At 39.8% G+C, this 27,565-nt stretch overlaps 1 protein-coding gene across 19 annotated transcripts in view; it reads right to left on the bottom strand.

Annotated features, from left to right (window-relative positions):
* The window catches only part of GARRE1 (granule associated Rac and RHOG effector 1), a 102,697-nt gene that overhangs the window by 36,968 nt on the left and 38,164 nt on the right, over window positions 1–27,565 (bottom strand). For 14 of the 19 annotated variants that reach the window (XM_058280142.1, XM_058280128.2, XM_058280140.2 and 11 more), the window contains 4 exons: window positions 9,076–9,288; window positions 4,468–4,608; window positions 4,156–4,251; window positions 3,877–4,038 (listed from right to left, as the gene is read on the bottom strand). The exons of 2 other annotated variants lie outside the window; for them this stretch is intronic. In XM_058280142.1, coding sequence (XP_058136125.1) covers window positions 3,877–4,038; window positions 4,156–4,251; window positions 4,468–4,608; window positions 9,076–9,288 — 612 coding nt within the window. The remainder of the gene's footprint in view (window positions 1–3,876; window positions 4,039–4,155; window positions 4,252–4,467; window positions 4,609–9,075; window positions 9,289–27,565) is intronic. 3 more of the 19 variants (XM_058280146.2, XM_058280144.2, XM_058280145.2) reach the window with 1 other exon arrangement.

Genomic DNA, 27,565 nt, shown 5'->3' with positions numbered 1-27,565 from the left:
GGCCCTATGGGATCGCAGCCCCCTCTCAATTAGAGGTGGAGTGGACATTACCATGCCAGAATTCTCAGGATTGGGGAATGAACTATGGACTAAAGTAGACTTATTGGTACTGTACTATAGACTTATTGTGATTCTAGCAATGGAAGAAATTAAATCACTGACGTGGAGGCAGTGGTTACTGGAGGTTCTGAGGCGAGGAGAGGGAAAAACAGGTGTAATATGGAGGCATTTTTGGGACTCGGGAATTGTCCTGAATGACACTGCAATGACAGATACAGGCCATTATATATCTTGTCACAACCTACAGAATTGGGTGGGACAGAGTGTAAACTACAATGCAAACTTTAATCTACGCTTAGTGGCAATGTTCCAAAATGTGTTCATCAATTGCAACAAATGTACCTCACTAATGAAGGATGTCATTAATGTGGGAAAATGTGGGAGGTGTGGGGAGCAGGGCATATGGGAATCCCCTATATTTTTTATGTGACATTTGTATAATCTAAGTATCTTTAAAAAATAAAAAAATAAATAGAAATAAGCGAACATTTCTGAAAAAAATAAGGAAAAAAATAATCAAAACGAGAATAACAATGGAAAGATAGAAATTACGAAAAGGAACTCAAAAGAGCTGAAGAACATGGTAACAGAAATAAAAATCTCTAGAGAGGTTCAACAGCAGAGACAACTGGAATCATTCAGTCTGAGGAGCAGAAAGAAGAAAGAATGAAGAAAAGTGAAGAGCCTGAAGAACCTGTGGAATACCATCAACATACCAAACTACTTATTGTGGGAGTCCCAGAAGGAGAAAAAAGAGAGGAAAGGGGTGAGAGAATATTCAAAGAAGTCATGGCTGAAAGCTCCCTAAATTTAATGGGAAAAAAGAAAAACATATAAATACACATATTCAAGATGCTAAACAAACTCCAAAGAGGATAAACCCAAATAAACCCACCATGACATATTAAAATCAAACTGCCAAATGCCAAAGATAAAGAGAGAATTCTGAAAGCTGCAAGAGAGAAACAACATGTTAAGTATGAGGAAGCCTCAATAAGATTAACTACCAATTTCTCACTGGAAACCACAGCAACAAGAAGGCAGTGGGATGACATAAGTGCTGAAAGTAAAAACTACCAACCAACAACTATTATCTGAGAAAACTGTCTTTCAAAAATGAGGGAGAAATTAAGACTTTGCAGATAAACAGAAACTGAGGGAGTTTGTCACCACTAGACTAGACCTAAAAGGATGCTAAAAAGAGTTCTACAAGATGAAAAGAAAGGACAATAGACAATATATTGAAGCTGCATAAAGAAATAAAGATCTCAGGTGAGGGCAATGACATGAATAAATAGACATGCCAGAACTATTGTATTTTGGGTTTGTAACTCTACTTTTTAGTTCCTACAGGATCTAAAAGGCAAATGCATAAAATGTAATGATAAGGAAGCAGACTTGGCCCAGTGGATAGGGCGTCCATCTACCGCATGGGAGGTCCATGGTTCAAACCTGGGGCCTCCTTGACCCGTGTGGAGCTGGCCCACACGCAGTACTGATGTGTGCAAGGAGTGCTGTGCCATGCAGGGGTGCCCCTGCATAGGGGAGCCCCACATGCAAGGAGTACACCCTGTAAGAAGAACCGCCCAGCGCGAAAGAAAGTGCAGTCTGCCCAGGAATGGCGCCGCACACACGGAGAGCTGACGCAGCAAAATGACGCAACAAAAAGAAACACAGATTCGCATGCCGCTGACAACAACAGAAGCGGACAAAAAAAAAAGAAGAACATGCAGCAAATAGACACAGAGAAGAGCCAACTGGGGTGGGGGGAAAGGGGAGAGAAATAAATAAAATAAATCTTTTAAAAAAATGTAATGATATATGAGTGGTTTTGGATACAAAATATATAAACATGAATTTTGTGACAAAAACTACATAGAGGTGGGGCAATAAGAGTATAGGAACACAGCATGCGTATATTATTGAAGTAAGTTGGTATCAAAACAAATGAGATTGTTATAGATTTAGGATGTTATATTTAGGCTCCATAGTAGCTATTAAAAAAGTATCAGAATACACAAGCTCATAGAGACAGAAATTAGAGTATAGGCTGCCAAGAGTGAGGGGCAGGAGGAATGAGAAGTTAATGAATAATGGGTGTAGGATTTCTGTTTGGGAAGATGTGTAAGTTTTAGTAATGGAAGGTGGTGAGGTACCACAATATTAATGCCATTGAGTGACATGCCTGGGAATAAATGAAATGGAAAAGTCTGTATTGTATATACATTCCCCCAATCTAAACAAAGAAATGAAAAAAGAACTAAAGAGACAATTACAACTAAGTGCAATACATGATCCTTGATGTAACGTAGCAAGAGAGGAGAAAAGGCTCAAAAGGACAGTATAGGATATATGAAAAAAGTTATATAAACTGTAAGCTTACTATCAATGTTAAATTTCTTGAACTTGATAACTGCACTTAATGTGATTATATAAATGAATATCCTTGTTCTTGGGAAATGTACATGCAGTAGTAAATGTTCAAGGAGCATGATATATATAACCTACACTCAAGTGTTCAGAAAATAGACTAACAGACAGATGGATTGATAACAAGTGTTGGTGAGGATGTGGAGAAACTGGAACGCTACAAACTGCTGCTGGGAATGTAAAATCGCAGAGCTGCTGTAGAAAATAGTTTGATGGTTCCTCAAAAAGTTAAATATAGAATTACCAAATGGCCCATAGTTTCACTAGTAGGTGTGTAAGCAAAAGAATTGGAAAACAAGTATTGAAACAAATCTTGTACATCAATATTCATATCAACACTATTTACAATAGACAAATGGTGGAAAGAACCCAAATATCCATAGACAAATGAATGAATAAACAAAATGTAATATATCCATGCAAGGAAATATTATGCAGCCACAAAAAGAAATATGGTTCTGATATATGCTACAACATGGATGATCCTTCCAAACAGTGTGCTAAGTGAAAGAATCCAAACACAAAAGGTATGATTCCATTTACATGAAATACCCAAAACAGGTAAATCCATAGAGACAGAAAACAGATTAGTGGTTGCCAGAGGCTGGAGGCAGGGGGGAATGGGGAGTGATCAGAGGTCACTTAATGGATATGGGGTTTCCTTTTCAGATTAAAAAATGTTTTGGAACTAGATAGAGGTAACTGTTATGGAACATTTTGGAATGTACTAAATGCCACCAAATTGTACACGTTGAAGTGGCTAATTTCCTGTGATGTGAATTTTACCTCAATTTTTTAAAAAAATTACTCCTCATCTAGACACCAAATTAATAGGAAAGTTCAATGACTCCTGCCTTGACCTTGTTTTTTTCTGTAACTTTTACTGTAGTAAAAGATACACAACTAAAAATTCCCCATTTTAACCATTTTTAAAAGTATAATTCAGTGGAATTGATTACACTCACAATATTGTACTGCCATCATCAACATTTATAACCTCAACTTTTTCTTGACCTCAAAAAGAAACTCTGAACCCATTAAGCAAAATCTTCCCATTCCCCCACCCCTGGAAATCTGTAATCTACAATCTGTCTCTTTGAATTTGCTTAATCTAGGTATTTCATATAAGCAAGATCATACCATAGTTGTCTTTCTATCTGGTTTATTTCACTCAACATGAAGTCTTCAAGATTTAGCCATGTTGCAGTATGCCATCAGAACTCTTTCCTTTTTATAGCTGAGTAATATTCCACTGAGTGTATATACCACATTTTATGTACTGGGTTATGTGTTTTTTCATCTATATTCTTAGATAACCCCACTATTTCCCTGAAGAAGTCTATTTTCATAGTTCACTTGGGTTGTTGGAACCCAAAGGAAAGCTACCGTCTTAAGTTTCAGATTGTCGGCAGCTGACTCGTTAAAGGAAACACCCTTCAAGAAGTGCGATCCTATCTGCACAGGAACGGTGGGGAGCTCGCACTGCATGGGCTGTGGAGGTGTCTGTCTTCTCCCTGTCTGCTGGGCTTCCACCTCACTGCAGCAGCCCTGGAAAAGGTTTGAATAGGAAAGGAGAGGTTACTCCCAGCTTATCTATCAAAACACTTGGTTCACATGAGAATGCCATTCCACAGCTCCAGAGGGCTTCCAGAAATAAAAAGTTACCTGCAAACTTGCTTCAATTGCCTTTGGATTCAGGTGGAAACCAGCTTTCATTGCATATTCACAGTGGCCTAAGCTTTCCAGAGCTATCTTATATGCCTACAAAGAAATTATTTTCAAGGATCAAGATTATACAACAGATTATAATATGACAAAGTTCATTGAAAATAGAAACTTACTGTTTCAATAGTTAGTAAAAAACTCCAAGGCAGTTACCATTTTATTACTCTTGAAAACTGGTTAAACATCACAACTTTAACTCCTTCCCTCTTTTCCATCCCTTGGGTATCAATACCACTGTCCTGAATAACTTACTTGCAAAGCACTATCAATCTTAATGTTCAGTTCTTTAAGCTGGTGCTCAGGAATTGCTGCACTTTGAGAACAGAAAAGCTGTTGAACTTCAATTCCTGCCAGGCGGCCATCACAGCCTCTTTCTCTAAGTCTAGAAGTCGCCTGCAATATAAATAGTGATGGGTAGGTGAAAGAGGATGCTACAGTTACTAGAAAAGTTAAAAAAAAAAAAAATTAAAACCACCTAAAAATGAGATATAAACCAGGGGTTCTGGGTTATCTGTATTATTAAGTGAGCAGCCAGACATTTTGAAAGCCAAACTTAACCATGCTGAAGACAAAGCAAGAGAAACTCTTGAAAAGGGACTTATTTATTTACACATACACACACGTATATATATAACTACTCATATATTCTTAATTTCCCTGCTTTAAAAAAACAAATAACTTAGAATATTGGCACTTGAGGTTTCCAGAGGTCAAAAAAATAAAGAATGTACATGGTTTGGTACTCCTAAAAACAAAACTGAAACGCCAGACACACACAGAACAGGAAAAAAGATGCACTGGAAAATTAAAGGAAAAACAGAACTTTCGAAAGCCCCAAGACTAGAAAAGTACCTAGAACTGAACCTTGAGAAACTCACGTTGAACTGAGAAGGGGAAGCTAGCAAGGTAAATGAGGAAAGGATGGCTTCAGAGGGAAATTAAGCAAGCCTGGTATAATGGATGCCACAAGAACAGAGCATTTCCAAGGGAAAGAGTAGACCATACTGCTGTGAGTTGCTGAATGGAGTCGAAGGGGTTTCCTTGGATTTGGCAACATGGAAGGTACCAGTGACTTTGACAAGAAGAGTCATATTCTGTGTAGGAGTGGAGGCCAGATTTCAATGAGCTGAGTAAATGCCATTTATATAAAATTTGAAATCATGCAAAATAATACTTTGTATTATTTATGGATATGTACATCTACAGTAAATATGTAAAAATATGCACAGAAGCCACAAACTCCATATTCAAGGAAGAGGTTATTTCTAGAGAGGAAAGGACGCAGTTAAGATAGTGGAAAGATACAAAGAAGACCCAACTGTATTTGTAATTACTTTTTTTTTCTCTTACAAGTAAAAGGCCTGAGGGAGATGTAGCTCGAGGGGTTGAGAACCTGCTTCCCATGTTCGAGGTACCTCCTAAAAACAAACAAAACACAACAAAAAAACCCAACTCATTGGAAAGTGCATATAACTTAGTGGTTGAGCACCTGTTTCCCATGTACGAGGTTCTGGGTTCAATTCCCAGTACTTCCTAAAAAAATAAATAAATAAATAAAAGGCCGAAGCAAATGGGGCAAAATGTTAAGGTTCTGTTACTTTTACCGGAACTGTCTCAGTTGGTGCTGGGGTTTAATGTACACCCAGGGGACCTGAATCTCTGGACTGACCATGTGATAGCCAGGCCCTGGGCCTCAACAGACTTGCAGTTCCAACACTCTGGTTTAATGGACTTACCCCACTCAGCAAACATGGAGGTGAAGAAGGTCAACCACCACCAGGGAGCCAAGAGTGCCTACAACTGAAAGCAGGAGAATTGCATCCAGCATCCATGTGGAATCTAAGCCCCCTCTTGATATAGATGTGGAGTGGACACGGCCATTCTAGGGTCCACAGGATGGAGGAATAGAGAATGGATTAGAGTGGACTTACTGATATTCTATTCATGAACTATTGTGATTAGTAATCAAAGAAAATGTGGCATTGGTGTGGAGAAAGTGGCCATGGTGGCTGCTGGGGGTAGGGAGTGGGAGGAAGAGATGTGATGTGGGGGCATTTTCAGGAGTTGGAGTTGTCCTGGGTGGTGCTGCAGGGACAGTTACCAGACATTGTATGTCCTCCCATGGTCCATTGGGTGGACTGTGGGAGAGTGTGGGCTATGGTGTGTACCATTGACCATGAGGTGCAGCAGTGCTCAGAGATGTATTCACCAAATGCAATGAATGTCTCATGATGATGGAGGAGGTTGTTATGAGGGGAGGAGTGGGGGGAGGGGAGTGGGGGGTATATGAGGACCTCATATTTTTTTTAATATATCATTAAAAAAATAGAAAAAAAAAGACCAAACAAATGAAAAAACGTTAAGGTTCGTTTGACAAAGCTAAAGGGAAGGTAAATGGGTATGTGTTATATTTTTGACGTCTTTCATAATAATTTTTATAGAATGAATGAAAAGTGAGAAAAAAGTAGACAACTTTCCCAAGAAATTGGTTGTGAAAAAGCAGAAAAAGAGGGCAGAGCAGGGAGGATTTTTGTGTTTTTAATCAGGTCACACAACAGAACCAGGTCCTTGAGAATGGGCACAGATGGGGGTAGGGGATGGCCCAGACAGGTGAAGGGGGTACCTCCTCTGCTGTAAAGAGGGGGAAGGAAGAGAAGATGGGTCTGAACAGAGAGGGACTGTTGCTTTAGCAATATGAAGAAGGAGGAGCTGCTGTCAGGTGGATTGTATTTTCTCAGTGTAGTGAGAGGACAGAAGGGATAGAACAGTCTGATTTGGATGGAGGAAAAAATCAAGGTGAAGAAGTCAAGGGACCACTGCAAGGGCTCCTAGCTGGTAGTTTCCCAAGGTGGATGATGACAGCAGGTGGAACAGAGAGGAAGACCATGAGCTAGGTAGTAAGATCTCCTGAATGAACTGAATATCAGGAGGTTGGAATACTGCACCCAGAAGGACACAGAAGGCTGTCAAGCCAATTGACAGGAATAAACGTCAGGATCCCACTGCCTAGTCACCTGCAATGAAGTTAACAGATCTCACCCCCTCCCCTGACTGTAGGATTCCTTTCTACAGTTAGAATTAAAATTTAAATATGAGCTGACTAAAAATGCTCCCCCAACCAAAGACCTCCAATTAGCATCTCAGGGTTTCTCTAATAAATAGTGAGAAAGTCCAAAGAAAGCTTCCAAAGTGAAAGAGGGACTAAAACAAATAGGATAAGAAAATTCAGAGGAAACGACAACAGTGCAGCAAACACACGAAATTGAAAAAATTAAGAAAATTAGAGAGTGTACAATGTTAAAATGCAAAAAGTAATTTTTAATAAAATTTGATTAAAGGAGATTTCTAAAGCATAAAATGAAACAGTTTGCCAGTTTAATTACAGAATTCAAAGTAGACATTATATAATAAATCAACATACTACTCAATTATAAATTATCTTTTATTCTCTAAGATGTAAGAATAAGTCCTAGTTAGTCTCAACTTGGCTTCCCCCCTCCTTAGAGGAGACAAAGGAATATTAACGTGCTTGCAAGAAATGTGTTGTCATTTCTAGAGAAGTCTCATGAAGAGACTTTTTTTTTTAAGAAGCATTTCCCTCACCCAATGAGGGCTCCCCCTTGTCTGTTTGCTAATTGCTTTTGCTCATTTTTTTTTGCTCACTGCTTGTTTTTTTTTTGTTGTTGTCTCTTTTTTCTTTAGGAGGCACTGGAAACGGAACCCAGGATCTCCCATGTGGGAGGTGGGAGCTCAGCTGCTTAAGTCACATACACTCCCCTTAAGAAGCATTTTTGATTAGCTCATATTTAAATTTGAATTTGACTGCAGAAAGGAATCCTGCACTGGAGTGACTAGCAAAGGAACAGAGACTACCACAGCACGCTAGACTTCCATTTGGGGTGTGGGGCGTGTCAAGGGGTACGTGTGGCCCTCCATGGTGGTGGGTCCTCTTGGTTATGAGATTGTGTGGGAAAGCAGATGTTGCCCTGGGAGGAGAGGTTTCACTGATGAACATGTACAATGCCCGACCCCATCTCTGATCTCCAGGCAATATCATCCTACATGAATACTAAGTCCATCCACTAGTGGAGTAGACCTCTCATTTGAAATGTTGCTAATGGCTGGATTTTATAAACATATCTGCTATTTGGGAGAAGAGTCAATCTTTCAAAAGATAAAAGTTTCATGAAAGTCAAATAAAGTAATACTAAAAGACTTCTCAAATCACACACAAAGCAACTGACAAATGAAGATTTAGGCAGGGTTAGTCAGGTTAAGGATCTTAAAGAAGACAAAAGCAACAAAAACGGAAAGCCTTTCTAAAGAGAATGATCTGGCCATTAAAAACCAAACAAAACTCATTGTCTCACTGAGTTTTTCCCTTGTGCGACTGTGGCTCGGAGGACTGCCATTTCGTTAGTCTACAAGCACACTCCTGCTCACCTATCACTACCTAGCTGCCTGGCTGACCTTACCCACCCCAGCCCACACCACCCTGTCTTTCCTGACTTAGGCTCTAGCCTTTTCTTCCTGATCCCTCTCTTCCTGGAAGCTTTGAGGTACTATTCCCACTTAGAACAGGGGTCCTTCCTTAGGGCTCTAGCAACCTTCCAACACAGGCCCCTTAGCCCTGCTTCTAAAATTTCTTTCTCCCAGTAGCTTGTGGGTAAAGCTATCACTCCAGTGTCTGACACGTCTGGTACAAAGAGGGCCAAATCACTGTTAAATGAATGAACCCGCTGACAGTAATAGTTTAAAACTTAAAGTTGAAATACCCTGCTCTTTTGAGAACACACAAAGGCATTCCAGAGTCTCTCCTATTTGAACACAGGGAACTAATTTCCCCAAAGCCAGAGTTACCTCAGCAGCCCCCCGCCAGGATCGCACAGCTTCCTCCAGTTCAGGTGTATGGTTCATGCCAGATAAGCCACTGCCACTGCTGCTGCTGTTCTTTTTTTCTGGCACAACAACCTCAGCAAAGCAAGAGTGGGCCACCGGCTGGACCTTCTGTAATGCCTGGGTCAAAAACTGGAAATGGACCTGCACCACTGTCAAGAAACACCGTCCCAACACCTGTGAAAACAAGAGAGCCAGGGGTTTTTAGGTTGCTACTGGATTAGTAAAATAAATCCTCAACTACCAATCTGAGTAGAAAGCAGCAATTAAGTGGAAATCCAAAATCATGCAAAGTAAAAAGCTACCAGGTTTAGAAGGATCTGCCTTGATTCTCATGTTTGGGTCTGAGTGTCTGATGACTAGAAGTCAAAATACTTCAACCAAATAGCAAGCCTCAAGGTTCAAATGGGTTTCCAACTTCCTACCAAGCCCCCTCCACTCCTGTTCTCCACTTCCCTCCTCTGAACTCTGGCTCACACCTGTACCGGTTGTCTTTGAATTTCTGTTGAAAAGAATAATCCACAATTCTGATTATGTCCACAAAATATTCAGAGGGTACAGTAAAAGCCTTGTGACCAAAAATCTGAAAGGTCAGTTTGACTATAAGAAGACATTTCATTGGAAATGGAATCCAAATTTACAAGTTTCAGAAGGAGTGCTATTAATATACTTATATGTCATATTCTAGTCTTACAAAACAGAGCTGACAGACCAGTCTTTTTTTTTTAAAGGTTTACTTTTTTATTTATTTCTCCCTCCTTCTCCCCCCCATCCCCCAGCTGTCTGCTCTGTGTGTTCATTCACTGTGTGCTCTTCTGTGACCACTTTTATCCTTATCAGCGGCACCGGGAATCTATGTCTCTCCCCACTGCGTCATCTTGTTGTGTTAGCTCTCCGTGTGTGCTGTGCCATTCTTGGGCCAGCTGCATTTTCTTTCACGCTGGGAGGCTCTCCTTACAGGGTACACTCCTTGCGTATGGGGCTCCCCTATGCGGGGGACATCCCTGCATGGCACAGCACTCCTTGTACTCATCAGTACTATACATCGGCCAGCTCCACACGGGTCAAGGAGGCCCAGGATTTGAACCAGGGACCTCCCATGTGGTAGGTGGACGCCCTATCCATTGGGCCAAGTCCACTTCCTCAGACCAGTCTTTTAGGAGTCAAAATTCTTTCAGGGAGGTGTGAACCATTTTAAAATTATCAACATACTAGACAAGTCTAATTGTCAGTATAGCAGAAACTCATTCACCAGAACATATTAGTGGTTGGTTGATGGAATAGTCCATTAAAGTAGGTAATTTATTATTTTTTAAATCAGAGTTGTGCATTCATCACCCCAATCAATTTTAGAACATTTTCATTGCTCCAAAAAGAAAAACTCCATACCCGTTCTGTCCCCCATCATTGCTGCTTAGCATTGATGAGGCACCTTTGTTAAAAACTGATTAAAGAATATTAAAATACTACTGTTAACTACATTCTACAGTTAGCATTAGGTATATTTTTTCCTGTAATCCACTCTGTTATTAACACCTTGTAATAGCGACATACATTTGTTCTAGTTCATGTAAGGACATTCTTATATTTGTATTAATAACCACATTTACTGTCCACAACAAGCTTCACTATATTACATAGTCCCATGTTTCATCTTCTAGCTTTCCTTCTAGTGACATACACAACCCCAAACTTCCCCTTTCAACCACAACCACATACACAATTCACCACTGTTAACTGAACTCATGATAATGAGCTCTCCTCACCTCCATCCATTTCCAAACAATTTCAATGAACCTTACTAAAAATTCTGCACAAATTATTGGCTCCCTATTCTCTACCATCACTCTATCTCCTGATAACCTATATTCTAGATGCTAACTCCATGACTTTGCTCATTATATTTACTACGTATTAGTAAAATTATACACTCTTTGTCCTTTTGTGTCTGACTTATTTCAGTCAACATAATATCCTCAAGGTTCATCCATATTGTCGCATGCATCAGAACTTCATTAGGCAATTCTTTTTTATTTCAACTTAAGATACAAATGTGCATTCAGCTGTCAACTTATTGGCACTGGCTACCAACCTTCTGGTATTGGCTAAAGCTCTTCTCTGACATTATTTGTTCTGTCTTCTTTCTTGCATTAATCACAGCTAGAGTGAGTGTTTTCTATGATTTCTTATTTCCCTTTCTTTGAAGTAGGACCCTGTCACTTGCAAAGCAATTTGAGCAGAGACCTTCCAGATTATTGACTTTTTTCCTAATCTTTTATCATCGTTTTTCCCACACCAATTTGACAATAACAAAAGCAATAAAAAAACTTTCAGCATTTTTTTTCATGTTCCATAAATACAAATTCTTTTTTTCTATGGAAAATATTTCATATTTCATTGTCTTTCATAGTAGGTATCTTACTCAAAAAATTACTTTATTGTCTTTGCAATATATCCAACTGATAGGTGCACAACTGAGAGGCCCATTTGCTGACAGCATTCAGTACATTGCCTTGGGAAGTAGTGAAGGCTGGGGAACTGTTTTTGATTGCCACAAAGAACTAGAATCCAACTCCAGTGTCCAGTCCTATATCTTGGAACAGTCCCAAATCAGGCTCAACTTCTGACTCCCACCTCTCAGCATACATGCTAGAAGTTGTCCTTCACTGTGTACCCTTTCCATCCCTACTGGTCAGAGCCCTGCTTCCTGGAGAAATAGGGGCAGGTCAGTTCCTGATGGAGACACTTATTTCCTCTGAATGTTTTAACCTCTGTGGAAATCACCAGGACAAAACTAAAACAAAAACATTTGCACAAATCTCCCACAGAAGTACCCTTTCTCCACAGTGAGCAACCAGAATCACAAGCTGAACCGTCCCACAAACCTCCTGGGTTTCCACTCACTTCTTCCTCATAGCTCCTCCCCATCAATGGGATAGCAGCCCTTGGAACCTAGTTGGAGATGTGGCATGAATAGAAGAAATAGCAATTATTTTACCATTGTACATAACAGTGGCCAGCTTTAAGCGCTCAGCATGTAATTGATTCTGTGCTAAGGATCTCACATGAATTATTTCATTTAATCCTAGGAACAACTCTATCCAGTCATCCCCACTTTATATATAAGACTGAGGCAGAGGAAGATTATGAAACTTTGCCAACAGGACAGAAACTGGAAGTGGCAGTCAAGTGGCAGAGTGGCCACTTGACTCGTGCGTCTTTGCCCTTAGCTAGTGTGCCCCACTGCCTTCAACAGATTCTAGATAGCTGGAAACAGCTCTGGGCTGGCAGCACGGAGACCAAGCACATCACAGAAACTCAAATTTAACTGGCTGAGGCCAGAATGAGGGTGTCCTGAAGCTTTACACAATGCAAACATAGAGAGGAAGCCTAGAGCTGGGATCAGGGACACAAACTCTTCCTTCCCCTCTCCTTCCTCAGCAATCTGACAGGCTACAGGGAAGGGAGCTAAAGCAGACAGGCCATATACCACTAGCTCTGGGGTTACATTCTCACAGCTTCTGACTGATAGAACTGAGTCATTCTTTCAACAAATATGTAATATATAAATGCCTAATATGTACAAAGTACAAGAAAGCTAGAGGATACTTAAGAAAGATGATGAACAAGTCCCTGCCATCATGTCAATTATATTCTAATGGGGTGGGGCTGGGAAGAAAACAAACCAATAAACAGTTACATAAGGTCACGTGCTGCTGGGAGAATACACACTAAGGGACAGGTGGTAAGGAAAAGGCTCTCTGAGGAAAGGACCGAAGGGATAGAAAGCGGTGCTCTTCCTGGTTCTAAAAGCGAAAATTCCAGGCCTAATACAGGTCCCCCAGGTCCAGAATAGGATTCTTCTGACAATGTCTGTCTGGGCCACATGTCCACTTCTGGACACAGGAGATCTCTTGCTGTGGAGCAGAATGGCGGAAGGGAGAGGATACTGCTACGGGAATAAGCGGGCGAAGGGATGCCAGAAGGTTTTAAAAGGCAGATGTCCAATATGTAGTTCCCTTATTTATCACACATTTGAATTTGGACAAGTCATTTAACTGCTCTGAATTTTTTCCCTATAAATAAAAAATGATGAGAATAAGACCTCAGCTACTACACGCTCCCACCTCCCATACAGCATCAGGCCTTGGTGTGGAAATGGAGACTGAGAGCCAGGGCTCCACCTTCTGGCAGCAGGGGAAGGCAGTGGGATGAAAGAAATGAGAAGTGTGGCCTGAGGCACTCCTGTGGGGCATGAATCTCAGAATGTGACCTCCACAGTAGAGAGCAACAGCCAAAATTGGCTGGGAGCAGTGCTTTTAAACAGGGAGGTGGCACAGAGGGCTTGAGGGAAAGAGCAGCTTTTCTACCTTTCAAGAGGACTTCCATACTCAAACACAATGCTGTTTAGTCCTTCAATACATTAGATCTCATTTAACAGTTAAGAAAAGAGCAATCTGAAATAATCCTCCCTCAGTATTTACAAAAAAAGAAAAAAAAGTCTACTCGTCCCAAATGCATCCCAAATTTGATGGAATTTCAGGCAATGAGAGGCCTAATATAATCAGATAAGATTGGAGAGACTTGTGCATAAAGAGAAACCTTTCTGTGGTTTACATTCCTTTTAAAGACCCAACTGCTGAATACAATCAGTGGCCATGGACTTCTGCCTCCTAATGCCTGAGTGTTAGGCCACCAGAGACCTGAAACAAAAGGCTGTTTTTTGGGAATCCCTGACGGTAGAGGAAATGGGCATATTTTCACCTTCCCATTCCCGTGTACCTACAACATCCACTGCTAAGGGTGTTGTGTTCATGGATATAGCCAGAATACATTTTCCTCTGGATGACTTTTACATGTTATACAGATTGTAAAACTATTTAATTTAAGGCCATCTTATTTTGAGCACCCTAAAGACCACCCTTCCTACAACATTATGATTGTGGAGGATCAGCCTACAACTCAACTTTACATTCCTAGAAATATGTCACAATTTGGAATTGGTTTTAGTTAATTCCTCTTCTACCACCCAGCCCGGGTGCAAGCCAGCCTTCAACACCTGCGTGTGATGGGAATTATGGAGTTGCCCAAGACAACCCCATCTTCTGACACACCTGTGATTTTCACATGGATACAATAATTCTTAAGCTCACTGTTGTGCTTACCTTTACTCAACAGTTCATCTTTCTTAGATACCTGCAGACTGACAAACAAGTAAAACTGTCGCATATATCATGTTATCAAATATTTTCAGGGTTCTAGTATTTATTTCTGAACAGTTTAAATGTCTAGAGTGAATAAAAATCAAGTAGATCTGGACTACTTTTATTAGAAATTCCAAAGTCATTCAGTCATTTTTTTCTTCAATACTTATTTATATCTTAAACATTACATTTGGCTCCAAGTGTGCTCAATCTTGTTTTTCGCTTTTTAAACAGGCAAGGATGACTTTATTCAGGGGCTGCTATAGCAGGGGAGAGAGTAGAACCCAACTTCTCAATCTTGTTTTTAATGAGGCGCTTGTGTTCTTAAGACAATTCCAGAGTAGTTACATAATGATCGAGCCAGTAGGCTAGAATGTCATACAAAGACCTAAATGTGGCTCCAGAGAAATAGAGAATGCAGTACACCATGCCCGGACCTGGGAAAGTGCTTTCTGGAGATTAGATTACAGTATAAAAATGTAAAAAACAAACTTACTGAAGCTAACATGTACAGCCTGACCTAAACACCAATTACAGTGCCTAAATATTAAAAACAACAACAATAACAAAAAAACCTCTTTGTAGTCGGGTCAGCATTAACTCAACCCGTAGGGTAGAAAAGCTGCCATGCTATGTATAGGATAAAGAACTAGGGAAGAAAAGGCAAACAGAGAGAAAGCTAAGGCATGCCCAAGAGTCACTGAGCCAAGGCGAAATGCTAATAATTCCAAGGAGATTGCATTCTGCCCCTGGACATGCTGCTTTACTGATGAGGAAAGTATCAGAGAGACGGTTTCTGAGGGCCCACTTCATGGGCTAAACATTGTGGTACACAAAAGCTTTTCTATCAGTAGTACTTTGTTCTGAATTGAATTGTGCCCCTTCCCCCCAATATATGCTGAAGTCCTATCCTCTGGTACTTGTGAGTGGGACCTCATTTGGAAATAGGGATTTGTAGATGTAATTAAATGTAAGTTAAGGTGATAAGACGAGTGTCTACAAGTCAAGGACCACCAGCAAGGATGGCTGGCCTCCACCAAAAGCTAGGAAGGGGCATGGAAAAGATTTTTCCTCAGAGCCTCCTGAAGAAACCAACCTTACTGACACCTTGATTTTGAACTTCTAGCCTCCAGAATATTGCTGCTATTTTAAGCCACCCAGTTTGTGGTACTTTGTAACGGCAGCAGTAGACCCAACAAACAATACATACATGTTCACTGCAAATAAATTACAAAAAAAAAACCCAAAAGGTTAAAATAAATAAATAGCACCAACATATTACTAGATATAATCACTGATTGCATGTTTTCCATATAGCCTACATTTGTCCTAAAGACATTTATTGAAAAAAAAAAAAAAGAGATCATGTTTTAAGTCCTATTGCTTGCTTTCCAAATCAAATATATAAAAAATGTATTATCGAGAATGGATGTAGCTCAAGTGGTTGAGTGCCTACTTCCCATGTACGAGGTCCTAGGTTCAATCCCCAGTACCTCCTAAAAAAAACATGTATTATCATGCCAATACACACAGGCAGTTTTATTTTTCAGTCACATTGCCATACGTTTTAACATAACCAATAAGGATAATTGTAAAATATTATTTAGGGCATGAAAAAATAAATGGCTACTCTAGGTTGTTTGGTTCACTAGGTTGTTTGATTACTGATTACTGCAAACAAAGGACTCCACTCCTAAAGTAAACTTTTCCAATCCAAAACACAAGTTTTCTCCCTAAAGAAACAAATTAATATTGTAGGTTTCCATAGGGCAGAGACAAAGATATACTTAAGTCGCTGAGGCACCGTATGATCTACTAGAGTTCAGGAAATTCTTGTTGATGCATTGGTGCAAATGTATTTTTTGTTACAAGTTGTTACGTGAATCAAAAAGAAAATACTCAAATATCCTGATTGATAAACTGATTAAAAAAGCATGAAACCAGATGAAGTTCAGTGTTTGCGTACCTGTCTCCCATGTATGAGGTCCTGGGTTCAATCCCCGGTACTTCAAAAAAAAAAGCAAACAGGGAATTTGCAAGTGGAAATTCAATTCCACAAAATTATCATCACACTGACATATCACTTAGGAGAGGGGCCCTCTGCATGTGAGGGGACATTATACCAGATGCCTCCTGTTTCACCTCCTTGAGAGGAATCAGCATCAACATGTGATAGATGGTAAACTTCCAGCCAGTTTTATTCACATGGTATTCCAGCTAGCAATAATTGTGGCAAATCTTGGGATGAGGTAGAGAGGAGGGCCTCACAACTTGTATCAAAAACATGTTTTCTGTAAACATATAACTTCCCTTATAAAAAATAAAAATAAGAAACTAAAAAAAACAACAACAAAAAAACCCATCTGAAAAAGTGGACCTATTTCTCCTCCTTGCTTCTCTGGGATTCCAGAACATTGCACTTGCTTCATTTTCTTCCTAACTCTGTAGCTGCTGCTTTTTTAAGATCCTTTGCTTCTTCCTATTCAAGTCCTGACCTTTAAATATTGGTGCGCTGTAAGGCTCACTCATCCCTGTATGATCTCATACAGTTTATAACTCTAAATACCATTACTCTCTGATGGTTCCCAAATTTACATCTCTAGGCTGGACCTGGCTGGTCCACAGTCCTAAACTCCAGATAAGTTATAGTCAACTATTTCTATTCAACATCACCCCTTACATGTCTGAGGCATTACAATTAATATTCTAGCCTACTTCTCCCCCACTGCTACCCATTTTAACAGATAGCTTTTCCAGTGACCCAGCTGCTCATGTCATAAACCTTAGTTATCCTTGACCCTTCTTACCACTCTCACTGACAACACACACACACATACACAATCTCTCTCTCTTTCTCCAGAGCCAATCTGCCAGCAAATCCTGTCAGTGCTACATTCAAAATAAAACTACTTCTAGTCACCTCCTCCGTTACCATTCCATCCCAAGCCACTATCATCTCCTGCTTAGATTACTGTAACAGTCTCTTACCTAGGATTAGAGACTGCTTCCACTCAATTGGGATGAGATTCATCTACATATATCAGAAGAAGAAGAAAAAAACACATCATTTAATTTAAATAAAAGTGATGTTTCTTTCTTTTCCAGGTAAAATAAATCCAGAGGCAGGCAGTGCAGGGGAGCTTTCTTTTCCTGGACAGCTTATCTGCCAGCTAGACACAAACCAGCCTACAGAGACCAGGTGAATGACTTCAGTTTACTTTTAACAGACATGGGGGCCCATGACACTTCTGGAAAGAGGAAGCCCGTAAACAATGTAAGGCATTCCTGCAAGTGGCTCACCCATCCTTGAATGAAGAGCCAGTTATATAATTTGCTAGGCCTTGAAAATGTACACTTATTCTTTCAAACCAAGAACCAATATTATAATTAATGGGTACACGATCAAGTTAAAAAAAAAAAAAGATATGATTCCATTCGTGTAAAGGTATATTTTACATATATGAATACACACATACATATTTGATGTTATCTGCATAGACAGACAAGACAATTAATAGTGGTTGCATCTGGGGAATGGGATGAAATTGGGAGGGAAAAACATTACTTTGGAAAAAGGGGACTTGGCAATTCAGAAATGTTTGAATTTTCTTACCATAAGCATGCATCACATATACAATAAAAACTAATATAAATTAGTAATCAATAGTCATATAGCTAAGGCATTCCCATTAAAACGAGGACCAAAACAAGGATGCTCATTCTAAGAGCTAAATGTTTCATATTCTAATACCTGCTGGAAAGAAGGGACAAAAATATCACCAAATGCAGATGACATGACCACATATACCAAAAAAAAATCTGAATAAACCTACCAAAAAACTATTAGTTGTAAATAGAGAACATTCCAAAGAATTCACAGGAAAGCTACTAGAGCTAATAAACAAATTCAACAAAGCTGCAGAGTACAAGATTAACACGCAAAAGCAGTTCTGCTTCTATGCATCAGCAATGAACAATCCGAAAAGGAAATTAAGAAAACAATTCCATTTATAATAGCATGTAAAATAATCAAATATCTAGGAATAAATTCAACCAAGGTGGGAAAGATTTGTACACTGAAAACTATAAAACATTGTTGAAAGAAATTTTAAAAAGACCTAAATAAACAGAAAGACATACCATGTTCATGGATTTGAAGACAATGTTGTTAAGATATCAAAATTGAACAAAATGATCTACAGATTCAACAGAATCCCTACAGAAATCCCAGCAGCCTTTTTTTTTGGCAGAAATGGAAAAGCTACTCTTCAAATTTATATAGAATCACAAGGGGCCCAGAACCACCAAAACGATCTTGAAGAAAAAGAATAAAGTTGAAGGACTTGCACATCTTGATTTGTGAATCAAGCTAACTATAAAACTACAGTAATCAAAACAGTGTACTACTGGCATAAGGATAGACATACAGACCAATGGCATAGAATCAAGAGTGCAGAAATAAACGCACACATCTACAGCTAATTGATTTTCAACAAGGATGTCAAGTCCACTCAATAAGGAAAGAATAGTCTCTTCAATAAATGGTGCTGAGAAAACTGCATATTCACATGCAGAAGAGTGAAATTGGACTTATACCTCATTCCATATACAAAAATTAACTCAGAATGGATCCACAACCTAAATATAAGAGCTACAACCATAAAACTCTTAGAAGACATGAGGGAAAATTTTCACAACTTTAGATCTGACAATGTATTCTTTAATATGACATTAAAAGCACAAGCAAAAAAGGAAAAATAGATAATATGGACTTCATCAAAATTAAAAACTTGTACAGTGAGGAACATTATCAAAAAAGTGAAAAGATAATCTACAGAATAGGGGGGAATAATTGCAAATCATATCTCTGATAAGGGTTAATATTCAGAATGTGCAAAGATTCCTACAACAAAAAAGACAACCCAATTAAACAGGGAAACGACTTGAATAGATATTTCTCAAACAAGATATATAAGTAGCTAATAAGCTCATGAAAAGATGCTCAACGTCATCAGCCAGTGGGGAAATTCAAAGGAAAACCACAAAATATCACTTCATACCCACTATATTGGCTATTACTTAAAAACAAACAAAAAACAACAAAAATGGAAAATAAAAAATGGTGACAAGGATGTGGAGAAATTGGAACCCTTGTGCATTGCTGGTGTTGTAGAAATCAGTTTGGTGGTTATTCAAAAGGTTAAACATAAAATTACCATATGATCCAACAATTCCACTCCTAGATATATATCACAAAGAATTGAAAGAAGGAACTCAGATACTTGTACACCAGTGTTCATAGTGGTATTATTCACAGTAGCCAAAGGTGGAAACAATCTAAGTGTCCAAAGACAGATGAATAAACAAAATGATACATACATACAACGGAATATTCTTCAGTCATTAATGAAGTTCTGATACATGTTACAACACGGATGACTGATTACACTAGTTATAAGAAGCCAGACATAAAAGGATAAATATTGAGTAATTCTACCCATATGAAATATCTAAAACGAGCAAATTCAGAGACAGAAATAGATTAGGGAAGCAGATTTGGCTCAATTGATAGAGCGTCTTTGCACCATATGGGAGTCCAGGGTTCAAACCCAGGGCCTCCTGACCCATGTGTTGAGTTGGCCCACGTGCAGTGCTGATATGCACAAGGAGTACCATGCCATGCAGGGGTGTTCCCTGTGTAGGGGAGTCCCACACTCAAGGAGTGCGCCCCATAAGGAGCTGCCCCACGCAAAAAAAATGCAGCCTGCCCAGGAGTGGTGCCGCACACAGAGAGAGATGTCACAGCAAGATGACGCAACAAAAAGAGACACAGATTCCCAATGTCGCTGACAAGAATGCAAGTGGGCACAGAAGAACACACAGTGAATGGACACAGAGAGCTGACAACGGGAGGGGAGGGAGGAGAGAGAAATAAATAAAAATGAATCTTTTTTTTTTTTTTAAAAAAGAAAGATTAGAGATTTCCAAGGGTTAGAGGGAGTAAAAATAGGGAATTATCACTTAATGGGTAAAGAGTTTCTACTTCAGGTGATGAAAAAGTTTTGGTAGTAAATGATAGTGACTGTTGCATAATTTTGTAAATGTAATTTTATTTTTTAGGATTTATTTTTTATTCCTCTTCCCTTCCCCGCTCCCCTCCCCACTCCAGTTGTCTGCTCTCTCTGTTCATTTGCTGTGTGTTCTTCTGTTCCCACTTGTATTCTTATCAGCAGCACCGGGAATCTCTGTCTCTTTTGGTTGAGTCATCTTGCTGTGTCAGCTCTCCGTGTGTCCCGCTCCACTCCTGGGTAGGCTGCACTTTCTTTGCACTGCGCAGCTCTCCTTACAGGGCATGCTCCTTGCGCATGGGGCTCCCCTACGTGGGGGACACCCGTGCGTGGCAGGGCACTCCTTGAGCACATCAGTACTGCGTGAGGGCCAACTCATCACACGGGTCAGGAGGCCCTGAGCTTGAACCTTGGACCTCCCATGTGGTAGGCAGACGCCCTCTCTGTTGGGCCAAATCTGCTTCCCTGTAAATGTAATTAATGCCACTGAATGTCTCACTTAAAAATGCTTAAAATGGCAAATTTTATGTTATATATACATACCACAATTAAAAATTACGTTGGAAAAAAAATTTGTATTATTGAGTTCAGATAAAAATATAAAAATCACTGATATTTTTATATTATGGCCAAATTTTAAAAATACCATTCCATTCATTATAGCAACTAAAATATAAATTACTTAAGAATTCTAAGAAGAAATACGTACAACTGTTAAAAAGGAAACTATAGAGCTTTAACGAAAAACAGAAAACTTACATAGAAAGACATAATAAATTGCTAAAATCCTGAAAAACAATTTAGCAACATGTATCCAGAATCATATATTATATATAACTATGTTCACATCCTCTAACCCTTTACGGCCAATGTTTGTAGTCTGGCTTACCCAACATCCAAACCCGTTGCTCTGGAAGCACCCCCTCAGGGAACCATTCTTCCTTTACTCTCAGTTTCTGTATCTTATTGGTGAGGTTGATTCTACCTGCACCACAGCCTCAGGAAAAGGAAGGGGTCTAGCCACTGGCATGTTAGTTCAACTATTCTGGCCACAGGGATTGGTCCAAATGTAGCGAGGTGACTCAAGCCAAGCCAACAGGCCTCATTCTGTAAATTCTGTCAGAACCTTAGGAAAGCAGAGATACTTTCTGCTTTGCTCTTAGGGAACTCTGCATGGAGAGTCTGCTTAGAAATAAAGGGAAAGAGAAGAGACAGACAAAGGCTGAATGACCCCTAGCTATAACCATGACCAAAGAGCTTACTTCTTTTGGTTTCATAGGTCAATAAGTTGTGTGACTTTTTTTTTGAGAGGCAGTATGGTACTATGGTCAAGCAAGTACCAGATTGCCTGGTCTGAATTCTGGATCTGCCACGAGACTTTTGGTAAGTCAATACCTCAATCTCCTCATAAATAAAATGGGTATATGAATAGTACTACCTCATAAGGTCATTAGAATTCAATGAGTTACTACGTGCAGAATTTCGAAACAATGTATGTAAATCTTAAGCAATGTATAAGCAGTAGCCTTTTTTGTTCCTATTGTTGTTATTATTTAAGCTGTTCTGAGTTTGGATTCTGTTACTTGCAGTCACAGTGATTTTTTTTTTTTTTTAACAAATCAAATCATGTTACTCTCCTTTTCAGAATCTCCCCAAAAGTTTCCCATCTCATTCTGTATAAAACCTACGAGGGCCTATACAACTTTCTACCCTTTCCTGTTCCCCCACTACAACATTCTTCTAAATTAAGTAGGTGGTTCTGATATGGGGCCTGAGGTGTGTCAGTGAGCTGGAGTGGGGGAGGAGGAACAACTGAAAAGCATCAACAGTCAGGCTTGAGGCTAGTTTCCATCAATTGGGCAGCACTCATCATGTTGTGTCACTGTCTACTTATTTATCTGTCTCCCCCATCAGGTCTGGAGCACTTTTGATTGTCTTCACTCATCTTTGCCACCCCTGCAGCCAGTCCGTGTGTATTATGGATGAGGGTGGATAGGTGACAGATGAAGAGAAAAGCAGGCCAGGAGCGGTCTGGCCTCAGAAAGAGTCCTGTGTTTGCCAGGGCTCAATAGAGATTCCTCCACATCACACTATTTCCACTTTCTGGCCTGGGATATTTTAGCATTAGCTGGAGTCTCAGCAAGCCAGGTCTAATGGAAAGATAGATAAAAAATATGCCCACCACAGACTTCTGTGGCCTGAGGCAGTGGAGAGGTATAGGACACACAGCCCCTCCCTGCATGTGTTAGTCCCAGGAGGATTTTAGACAAATGCCTTTTTGCAAACTCTGAGTCCTTATTTGTAGAGATGAGGGAGGCTGCCAGAAGAGGCTATAAGCCAGTCCTGTGAAATTTCACAAGCTTACCTGCAACCATGAAAACTCAGAAAATAATTCAGAACTGCTAGTTCTACCTAAAATTATACTTCATGAAATCTTCTATTTCTTTGTTTCCCACTCTTTTACCCATCAAGCCTAACTGTTCCCTTGCATTCACTGATGCCTTTTTAGCAACTCTGAAATTTTAAATTGTATTCATTTAAAAGAAATATTGCCATTCAATCACTAGTTACCAAAATTAGGAACAAGCCATTCCTTCCTGACCCCTCCTCTTGGTGGGGACCTGCCTTCAGAGGCAGTCTATTCTGTTTCCATTTTCTCCCTTGATTTACTTTTTTAAAAAAGATTTCATTATTTATTCCCTTACCCTTGTTGTTTGCACTCACTGTCTGCTCTGTGTCTGTTCACCGCATACTCATCTTCTTTTTAGGAGGCACCGGGAACCAAACCTGGGAACTCTCATGTGGTAGGCGAGTGCCCAATCACTTGAGCCACCTCCACTTCCTGCTTGTTGTGTCTCTTATTGTGTCTGTTCATTGTCATCTTGTTGTGTCAGCTCGCCATACCAGTCTGTTGCATTAGCTTGTTACCCTGCTCATCTTCTTTAGTAGGCACCGGAAACCAAACCTAGGACCTCCCACGTGGTAGGTGGATGCCCAACTGCTTGAGCCACACCTGCTTCTTCCCTTTTTTTTTTTTAAATTTTATAATGATATCAATTCAAGTTTTTATATATATATTTTTAAAGATTTATTTTTTTATTTATTTCTCTCCTCTTCCCCCCCTCCCCACCCCGGCCAGGTGTCTGTTCTCTGTGTCCATTTTGCTGCGTGTTCTTGTTTTGATCTGCTTCTGTTGTTGTCAGTGGCACGGGAATCTGTGTTTCTTTTTGTTGCATCATCTTGTGTGTCAGCTCTCCGTGTATGCGGCACCATTCCTGGGCAGGCTGCACTTTCTTTCCCACTGGGCGGCTCCCCCTATAGGGCTCACTCCTTGAGTGTGGGGCTCCCCCACACAGGGGACACCCCTGCGTGGCACGGCACTCCCTGCGCGCATCAGCACTGCGCATGGACCAGCTCCACACGGGTCAAGGAGGCCCGGGGTTTGAACTGCAGACCTCCCATGTGGTAGATGGACACCCTAACCACTGGGCCAAGTCCGCTTCCCTGCTTCTTCCCTTGATTCACTTTCATTCTCTTCATTTTTATAAAGAGAGCAAAGAGAGCAACTTCATCACTGTGTTCTTGGGTTTTTTAACTATCTAATAGTCCTCCACTTTTTGTCAGAAAAGACATTTTTAAAGAAACTTTGGGAAGTCTGAACATGTACAGGTCTTGGTTGATATTAAGGATTATCAACATATATTAATATACATTGATATTTTTAGGGATGATAATGACATTGTGACTATTTAAGAGCAGGTCTCTTTTTTTTGTCTTTATTTTTTTAATGTTACATTAAAAAAAATGAGGTCCCCATATACCCCCCCATCCCTCACCCCACTTCTCCCCCCATAACAACAACCTCCTCCATCACCATGAGATATTCATTGCATTTGGTGAATACATCTCTGAGCACCGCTGCATCACATGGTCAATGGTCCACATCATAACCCACACTCTCCCACAGTCCGCCCAGTGGGCCATGGGAGGACATACAATGTCCGGTAACTGTCCCTGCAGGTCTCTTTTTAATGCATACTAAAGTATTTAAGGGTTAAAGTAAAATGATTGAGATTTGCTTCAAAACACTCTAGCAAAAAAAGGCAGGGAAGGGGGAAAAGACATAAAAAAAATATATGGCAAAATGTTGATGGCTATCAAAGCCTTTTTTATGGGTGTATGGGGAGTCATTGTACTCTACTTTTATGTATGTTTGGATATTTTCCAAGTTTAAAAATGGAAAGAAAAAAACTTATGAATGCATAAAAGGAGTAATTTATCAGGGTACCATAAAATGATTTCATTTCATGGAAGAATTTGTGCTTATGTATTGGTTAATTCATTATGGTTTGCAAAATGATGCTAATTTTATCACCCCATCTGTACAGGAGAAATATTTGGTTACCCTGAAAAATGGCCTATACTATAAAAGCAGGAAAATTGCTTGATTCCTTACTTTTCTAGTGTTAATTAGCAATTTTCAGAATAATGAGTTGGTTGCACATAGCTGTCTTAACAAATCAAAGTCAAAAGGCCCAGCCCCTCCAGAGTGGCAGATGCCCTTCCACCTCAGTGACTTCCATCTGTGCAGAAGGAAGAACAGGCTGGGCAGACAACTTTGTTGTTCACAATGCAATTTATTAATAAGTCAAAAAGAGTGACTAGAAATTAGCAACAGTCTGAAAACTGGATTCATACAAAGTTTTTATAAAATGACTAACACTAGCAATTTGGATTTTTATTTGGCACATACAGTTAGGAAATAATTACTCCATAATCTGAACAAGAGCCATAACTGAATTAATTTTACCTTTAGGCAAAAAAGAAAAAAGAAAAAGAATAGTATGCAAATTTAATTCTATTAAGGGTAATAAAAATCACAGTCTGAAACCAACTTCTAATATTTTCCATTACCACTGCTCTACAGGACTTCTGGAAGATATCTAACCAAAATAAATGTTAATACACCTGTAAAAAGGTCTTTAAGGGTGAGTCAGTACTCACAAATCAATTATTTCAAACAGATTCATGGGTGATCACGGTATATACAAAAGATATCAGTGCACGAAACTGAAAGCCAAGGTTCAATTATATGAAGATTTGATTTAACATATGCCTGCCAATTTACAAGATAGTAATTATTTGAAAGCCACTAAACATGCTAGAAGATATAAGATAAATTCCCCTGAAAGACATACAACTCCTGAGGACTCTGTAGTTGCTCTGTGCTCCTGGACTACCTACACAGAGCAACTGCCCAGATGACAGAACCTTCCCGAGACTGAGGTCCCACTGTGGAATAGCACCTTAGAGCTGTCAAAGTGTAAGGAAAGCAAGGAGAGAAGTGGAATAGCTGCTCGCTGTACAGGATGGCAGATTCTGGTCCCACTGCCCTCCCTTCACCTTCCTTTCAGACTGACCTCACTCTGCATCTCCTCTTTGGCCACCCTGAAAGCCAAAGTTTCTTTATTTTCCTGACTTTACAAACCTACTATTCTCTCTTTCACTCACTATGTTCCAGCCCCAACAGGCTCCTCATTGCTTTTCAAACATTCTAGGTTCGCTCTTGCCTCAGGGCCTTTGTACTGGCTGTTCCTTATGCCTGGAATCCTCTTCTCTTGATTATCCACAGGGCTTGCTCCCTCATCTTCTTCAAGTCTTTTCTCATATATCAACCTCTCAACGATGCCTTTTCTAACTCCTTCTAAAATTGCAACCCTCTTCTAGCTATGCAAAGAAAGAGATTTTTGTCTGTCTTGTTCACTACTGTACCCAGTGCCTCGTACAGCACCTGGCACAAACAAGGCATGCAATAAATATTTATGGAATGAATACATGAATCACAAGTCTATTTGACTTTTTTATTTACATACATTTGCACTAAGTGTGTAAAAAGAGGTGGAGATTTGTGACTTTATAATAAATATGTAAGTTATCGGTTGTCTATACACTTCCCTAATATCAACTACACATTTTAACTGCAAATGATCGTTAGTTAGGATGAGATTTCTAAGACAAATGAAACTGGTAGATAAAAGCAAAGAGAAATTTAGCCAGCTTAATTCAGCCAGCCTGGCATATAACAGGAACACCAGAGTTAACACAACCAACAAAACCACCACTGGAGAAGCTCCGAAAAACAAAGAGGAAGAATGCAGACAGCAGGTGCCATGCAGTCCATCTCAAGAAAATGTCTGGGTGGGAATGTCAAAGCTTCATACAAAGCAAATTCAACATGGGGGAACCATATTTTTCCTAAATTCACATTTTGGCTGGAAAAAGTTGAGCCACACAAAGAAATTCCCATTAAACCTTTGACTGGGATCATACTTCTCTTTTTTGACAAAATTCTATTTCATATTCAATTTAAAATTATAAATCATCTATAAATCCAGAGGAAAAAATATCCTACCTCAACTGCCAACTCACTTGTCAAAAGGTTGCTAGCTAATGCTGGTATATTCAGTAGTCATCCTCCCCCTGCCCTGCCTCCCCTCTGCCCCGGTCTAGATGCAAGGCAAATGGAGCAGTGATTATCGGTAGAGGAGGTTCCTTTGTTTGTGTGTGTGTGTGTGTTTTTTTAGGAGGTACCGGGGAGGTACCTGGTACCTTGTACTTGGGAAGCAGGTGCTCAAACACTGAGCTATACCCCCTTGGGTTTTTATGCTGAAAAGGTCCTGGCAGTTCCAACTTGGGTGCTGCCTTATAATACCCAAGGGAGAAGATAAAACAAAGGGGAAAAGAAGGCACCCACTTCAGGAAACAGGAGAGAAATAAGTGGGGCCAAACGTCCTGGGGCTGGCAACCTCTTCCACTTAAAAGGGTCCCTGTTAGAAGAATAACTTGCTGCACATTTCTCTCTGATGTATGTTGGTTTTGTACATAATTATGCTCTGCATTTCAGAGGTCTAACAGTACTTCTTAATCCATGCAAGAGAAAATAATAATAAACAATGACTATGACAACTAACTGGGGTACTGCCTCACATACACTAATCACTTCTGATCTTCACATCAACTCTGGAAGGTGGGTGGTAATTTCATTTACATATGAGGAAAGTGAAGCTCAGAGATGTTCAAAGATTTGCTCAAAGCCATAAAGGCAGTAGAGGCATCTTCTAACTTCATGCCACACAAACAACTCACTTCCTGGGCCGATGTACCAGACAAATTATTGCAGGA

Source organism: Dasypus novemcinctus, chromosome 18 (genome assembly GCF_030445035.2).
Source record: "Dasypus novemcinctus isolate mDasNov1 chromosome 18, mDasNov1.1.hap2, whole genome shotgun sequence".
Classification (NCBI taxonomy): Eukaryota; Metazoa; Chordata; class Mammalia; order Cingulata; family Dasypodidae; genus Dasypus; species Dasypus novemcinctus.
This window is presented reverse-complemented; position numbering and strand designations above follow the sequence as displayed.